Source organism: Triticum aestivum, chromosome 7B (assembly GCF_018294505.1).
Source record: "Triticum aestivum cultivar Chinese Spring chromosome 7B, IWGSC CS RefSeq v2.1, whole genome shotgun sequence".
In the NCBI taxonomy this organism is placed as follows: domain Eukaryota; kingdom Viridiplantae; phylum Streptophyta; class Magnoliopsida; order Poales; family Poaceae; genus Triticum; species Triticum aestivum.
Window position 1 is genome coordinate 699,550,434 of NC_057813.1, and position 7,246 is coordinate 699,557,679.

General features: G+C 45.0%; 1 protein-coding gene across 1 annotated transcript; it reads left to right on the forward strand.

The window, feature by feature from the left end:
* Positions 1 to 3,740: 3,740 nt before the first annotated feature.
* On the forward strand, positions 3,741 to 5,142 carry LOC123162407 (BTB/POZ and MATH domain-containing protein 2-like). Its single transcript, XM_044580188.1, has one exon. It carries the CDS (start codon positions 3,871 to 3,873, stop codon positions 4,960 to 4,962), a length of 1,092 nt encoding a protein of 363 aa, XP_044436123.1. The 5' UTR covers positions 3,741 to 3,870; the 3' UTR covers positions 4,963 to 5,142.
* The last annotated feature ends 2,104 nt before the right edge of the window (positions 5,143 to 7,246 follow it).

Consider the following 7,246-nt stretch of genomic DNA (forward strand, 5'->3'; position numbering starts at 1 on the left):
GAACATATCAAAATAAACATATGAAAGCAACAATGCAAGCTATTGATCTACAACATAATTTGCAAAATACTACCAGGACTAAGTTCATGATAAATTTAAGTTCAATTAATCATATTACTTAAGAACTCCCACTTAGATAGACATCCCTGTAATCCTCTAAGTGATTACATGTCCGATCGTCACGTGAGATGGAGTAGTATCAATAGTGAACATCAATATGTTGATCATATCTACTATATGATTCACTCTCGACCTTTCGGTCTCCGTGTTCCGAGGCCATATCTGTTATATGCTAGGCTCGTCAAGTTTAACCTGAGTATTCCGCGTGTGCAACTGTTTTGCACCCGTTGTATTTGAACGTAGAGCCTATCACACCCAATCATCACGTGGTGTCTCAGCACGAAGAACTTTCACAACGGTGCATACTCAGGGAGAACACTTCTTGATAATTTAGTGAGAGATCATCTTAAAATGCTACCGTCAATCAAAGCAAGATAAGATGCATAAAGGATAAACATCACATGCAATCAATATAAGTGATATGATACGGCCATCATCATCTTGTGCTTGTGATCTCCATCTTCGAAGCACCGTAGTGATCACCATCGTCACCGGCGCGACACCTTGATCTCCATCGTAGCATCATTGTCGTTACGCCATCTATTGCTTCTACGACTATCGCTACCGCTTAGTGATAAAGTAAAACAATTACAGGGCGTTTGCATTTCATACAATAAAGCGACAACCATATGGCTCCTGCCAGTTGCCGATAGCTTCGGTTACAAAACATGATCATCTCATACAATAAAATATAGCATCACGTCTTGACCATATCACATCACAACATGCCCTGCAAAAAAAAGTTAGACGTCCTCTACTTTGTTGTTGCAAATTTTACGTGGCTGCTACGGGTTTTAGCAAGAACCGTTCTTACCTACGCATCAAAACCACAACGATAGTTCGTCAAGTTAATGCTGTTTTAACCTTCGCAAAGACCGGGCGTAGTCACACTCGATTCAGCTAAAGTGAGAGAGACAGACACCCGCCAGCCACCTTTAAGCACGAGTGCTCGTAATGGTGAAACCAGTCTCGCATAAGCGTACGCGTAATGTCGGTCCGGTCCGCTTCATCTCACAATACCGCCGAACCAAAGTATGACATGCTGGTAAGCAGTATGACTTGTATCGCCCACAACTCACTTGTGTTCTACTCGTGCATATGACATCTACGCATAAAACCTGGCTCGGATGCCACTGTTGGGGAACATAGTGATTTCAAAAAATTTCCTACGCACACGCAAGATCATGGTGATGGTATAGCAACGAGAGGGGAGAGTGTTGTCCACATACCCTCGTAGACCGTAAGCGGAAGCGTTATGACAACGCGGTTGATGTAGTCGTACGTCTTCACGATCCGACCGATCCAAGCACCGAACGTACGGCACCTCTGTGTTCAGCACACGTTCAGCTCGATGACGTTCCCCGAGCTCCAATCCAGCAAAGCGTCGGGGATGAATTCCGTCAGCATGACGGCGTGGTGACGATGATGATGTTCTTCCTGTGCAGGGCTTCGCCTAAACTCCGCGACGATATGACCGAGGTGGAATATGGTGGGGGGAGGGGCACCGCACACGGCTAAGCAACGATCCGTAGATCAACTTGTGTGTCATGGGGTGCCCCCCTGCCCCCGTATATAAAGGAGCAAGGGGAGGAGGGCCGGCCAAGGAGGAGGAGGCGCGCCCAAGGGGGGAGTCCTACTCCCACCGGGAGTAGGACTCCACCTTTCCTAGTTGGAGTAGGAGAGAAGGAAGGGGAAGAGATAAGGGAAGGAAGGAGGGGGTGCGGCCCCTCCCCCTAGTCCAATTCGGACTATGCCTTGGGGGGGGGGGGCGGCCTGCCCTAGGCAGCCCCTCTCTCTTTCCCGTATGTCCCAATAAGGCCCAATACTTCTTCCCGGCGAATTCCCGTAACTCTCCGGTACTCCGATAAATACCCGAATCACTCGGAACCTTTCCGAAGTCCGAATATAGTCGTCCAATATATCAATCTTTACGTCTCGACCATTTCGAGACTCCTCGTCATGTCCCCGATCTCATCCGGGACTCTGAACTCCTTCGGTACATCAAACATATAAACTCATAATAAAACTGTCATCGTAACGTTAAGCGTGCGGACCCTACGGGTTCGAGAACTATGTAGACATGACCTAGAACTATTCTCGGTCAATAACCAATAGCGGAACCTGGATGCTCATATTGGCTCCCACATATTCTACGAAGATCTTTATCGGTCAAACCGCATAACAACATACGTTGTTCTCTTTGTGATCGGCATGTTACTTGCCCGAGATTCGATCGTCGGTATCCAATACCTAGTTCAATCTCGTTACCGGCAAGTCTCTTTACTCATTACGTAATGCATCATTCCGTAACTAACTCATTAGCTACATTGCTTGCGAGGCTTATAGTGATGTGCATTACCGAGAGGGCTCAAAGATACCTCTCCGACAATCGGAGTGACAAAACCTAATCTCGAAATACGCCAACCCAACATGTAACTTTGGAGACACCTGTAGTACTCCTTTATAATCACCCAGTTACGTTGTGACGTTTGGTAGCACCCAAAGTGTTCCTCCGGTAAACGGGAGTTGCATAATCTCATAGTTACAGGAACATGTATAAGTCATCAAGACAGCAATAGCAACATACTAAACGATCAAGTGCTAAGGTAACGGAATGGGTCAAGTCAATCACATCATTCTCCTAATGATGTGATCCCGTTAATCAAATGACAACTCTTTTGTCTATGGTTAGGAAACATAACCATCTTTGATAAACGAGCTAGTCAAGTAGAGGTATACTAGTGACACTATGTTTGTCTATGTATTCACACATGTATTATGTTTCCGGTTAATACAATTCTAGCATGAATAATAAACATTTATCATGATATAAGGAAATAAATAATAACTTTATTATTGCCTCTAGGGCATATTTCCTTCAAATATAGCATCACTTTAGCCGAGATAGTTTATCGTCAAAGTGTTTTTCACAAGAATATGATTTTATTCATCAAAAGACAGCCAAAATCTTACAACCAGTGATGAAATAAAATCAGGGGCTGTATTGTCCCAAAGATAGGGAGTTCTAGGACTGTAACTAGATTTAGCGAGACAATCAACAACTTCATTTGCCTCCCTCTTGCACAAACCGATGTTGATCATCCCAAACTCCTTTGGTAGCTGGTAGCATTCCATAATGGTGGCAACATTAGACCCATAATAATTCTCAGCATTGTTAACTGCCTCAATAATAAGCGAGCTGTCTGATTCCGCCATTACTCTGTTGCAGCCCATATGGTCAGCCAAGATTAATCCATTGCGAAGGTGAGGGCATCAGCCGCTTCAGCGTCAGGCACAAAGTTGACATGTGTTGAAAAATAGAAAAACCCCAACCGCGAAAAAATAGAAAACCAAGAAGAAAACCGAAGAAAGAAATAAAAAAATCCAAAGAAAAAATAAACAGAAAAACAATAAAGGAAGAGAAAAGGAAAAAAATAGAAACTAGAGAAAACGAAGGAAAACTTGTCCTTTTTTAAAAGAAAGGAAAACTTATCCAAACAGTCAAATCAAAAACGGAAAAACACCGAGAAAAGAATCCCGCAGAGAATAGACCAGCCCACTGGCCTCGTGTCTGAGTCGGGCCGTTGCGTGGAGAAAACACAGAGAAAAGAAACCCTGCCAATAGTTGCGTGACGCGCCGCGCCGCCTCCGATTCCCCACCCGCCGTCGTGTTGCCTTCGTCCCGACCGCATCCCCATACCAGAATCGCCTCATCGTTCTCCTTCGCCGCTGCGCTGCTCCAGTGGGGCAATGCTCGCATCCCCAAGCCCACGGACGATGACGGCGTCGGCCTGCACCCCGGAAACTGCCCACGGGGCGCACTTGTTCAAGATCAACCGGTACAGCCTGTACAGGGACTTGGGCGTCGGCAGGTTGATCGAGTCCTCGACCTTCGCCGTCGGCGGCTACCACTGGTGCGTCCACTTCTACCCCGACGGTCACTCGGGGGTAACCAAAGACCATGTTTCAGTTTTCGTGGAGCTCAAAACCAAGAACGCCAAGGCCAGGGCGGTCTTCGATCTGAGGCTAGTCGACCGTCGCACACAGCCTTATGCATGGCCAAACCCTAGCGAGATAGACCCCTCGGAGTTTGACTCATGTGATGATAACTCGGCCTGCTGTGGTTTCCTCGATTTCGTTGAGAAAATCGAGCTCAAAGATTACATCCTGGATGACGTGCTTGTCATTGAGTGCAATATTGCTGTTATCAAATTTAAGAAGGCAGATGTGCAGACCACCAAGACGAAATTCGAGGTCCAAGTTCCACGGTCCAACTTGCTGGACAATCTTGGTAAATTGCTTGAAACACAAGAGGGGGCCGATGTGTCTTTCAAGGTCGACGGGGAGGTTTTCCCAGCTCATAAGAACATCCTTGCTATGCAGTGCCCAGTCTTCAAGGCAGAGTTCTACGGGCCGATGAAGAACAAGTCTAAGCATAATGTAAACATTATTGAAGATATGCAGCCTGCTGTTTTCAAGGCATTGCTCCACTTCATCTACATGGATTCATTGGCCCCAATGGATGACCTCAGTGATGACGAGTATGAAGAGATGCTCAAACATCTACTTGTTGCTGCAGATAGGTACGCCATTGACAGGATGAAGCTCATGTGCGAAAGCAAGCTTTGTGATAGACTTTGCGCCAAGAACGTGGCGACCACGTTGGCTCTAGCCGACCAGTATCATTGTAGCCAGCTCAAAGATGGCTGCATCGAATTTATCAACTCTTCTAATAGAATGAGTGATGTGGTGGCAAGCAAAGGGTATGAGCACCTCAAAAGGACATGCCCTACTATTGTTGTTGATATATGGGAGAAAGCAGCTAAGACTCGCAAAATTTAGTAGTCGGACCGTGGATTAATTTGAGCAGATATAGTCACTTCACCTGAGACCGCAGCAACCAGCTGAGATAAGTTTATCTTTATCTATTGTTGATAATTTGTAAGTTCTCCGAGATCCTATTGTGAAATGTGGTGAAACTTTAGCAAATTGCAGTATATGTCAAGTTATTCTGAAAAATGATTGATTGGTGCCAACAATTTATGCTATGAAGATGCTAGGTAATTATACAAAACCTGTGCAGATCCCAAAACCAGTTTTGTTTAGTCAGCCTCACTGTTCGTTGCTTTTCCTTATCAAGTAGGACAATTCTATATTGTTAGACCAAACAACGTACAGAGACACTATTTCACTTGCTAAGTTGTTCGATAGCTAGTTAGTGCAGGAATTTACTGCGAATATATTGGCATTGAGTCTGCAAGCTAACAAGATGCTTAGTTGTCTCAGAGGGAGATTTACTTGGCACAGCAATGTCGTGCTACTCCTTCGGTTTATGGTTGCACTTTTTGTATTCCGTTTTCTAAAAAATGGCTCAGCAAGCTATGTTAAACATGGGTCACCTTACCTAAATTATGTATGAATTTGTAACACTTATATATCACCCCACTTCAGAGCCTCATGGTCAGGTTGTAGAACGACATACGCATTTGGTTCAAATTCCTCTCACTGTCTCACGTTTCTGTAACCTGAACTACGAATGAGGAACCTTCTAGTTCTGTAGAATCATACTTTTCAAGTGTGGCCTACAAAAAGAAAGGTAAATACGACGAAAAACCTCAGCGGTAGCTGTGTTTACAGTTGTCGCTATGTTTTCTCTTTCCTGCGCCACTCGTTCGTATTTCCACGAAATTATGACATCCATGGTGTACTCTCATATCAACAAATGAGTAACTGTATATTGGCTCAAAAAATGAGTAAGTTTAGTTTAAATATATATATATCAGTTTCCAAATAAAGAGTTCAGTGATTATATATCTCTAGCATTCGGGTCCCAATCACCTTACCTCTCTGCCGACCCGATAATTTATTCAGTATCGGTTGGGATGCAGACATGGCTGAGGCACCCTTCGCTCGGGCCTTAATACTTGCGGCTCAACTTTGGTGCAGTCGGATATTGTGAACTTGGATTTTTTTCACTTAGTTATTGCCATCATGCTAGATGGGGGTTGATCATCACGTAGCGATGTTGTCGTGAAATAGTCACGGCAGATGTCCTAGTGTGAGGACTTAGTCGTGGAGCCATCGTAACTAGGTTATCTTAAAGGGGTTAAACGGGACAAAGGACACATGAATTTATACTGGTTCGGCCCCTTGCGGTGAAGGTAAAGACCTAATCCTGTTTGAGATGGTATTGCTTATGTCTCGCTTAACAGGGAGCGAATACGCTTGACCAAATTTTTGATCTCTCGTTTCCTGCCCTGAACCGCCGCCGAGTCGTCCCTTTATATACACAGGTTGACGCCCAGCGGCTCACGGAGTCCCGGCCGGCTGATAGACAACGTGTCCGGCTTGGTGACTAACTATACTTGCATTACAATATACATCATACACATATACATATGGCGGTTTACCCCTATGGGCCTTAAGTCACCCTTGGGCCTCGGGCCCTTGCTTCATAAACCGCCATCTTCAATATCCTCATGGCCTTCATATTGATGAACCGCCATAGGTATAACCCGGCCCCTCCTGGGCGGGTCATACCTAACAGTCATATCCCCAATATTAGGCCCCAGATTGATTTTGAACTTGTTCATATCAATCTTCAACACTTGGAAAAAATCCTTCCTTCTTCATTTGTGCGAGATCTCATAAACCGCCATGACATCATCTCCTGCGATTGTGGTAACCCTCCATGAGGTCATTTGTCATTTAATTTTACATAATATCCAACATATCTTAACGGATCCTTATCTTTAATGACCATTCAAAAATTTGAGGCGTCCGAACCGCTGGATAATCATTCTTTGGCCTCCTCGTTTTTCGCGCCTACCTGTTCACCCTTCTTATAAATAGGGTCAAACAGCCCTTCTTTCATTCTCCCCCTTTCTCCTTCTCGTCTTCTACCTCTCTCCATGAAGCATCTGTACGCCTGAGCGCCGCCGCGACGAAGCTCACCGTCTTCCTCGTCCTTGGCCATTGCATCGACCTGAATGGGACCAGAGAAACCGCAACGCCTCTTTACTGGTCCTCGGATCTAGTAAGCACCTTATCCTCTCCATCGTAGATCTCCATTAGGGTTTCTGTAGTTCTTCGAGTGCTTCGTCGTTCTTCATTGTACTTAGTTTTC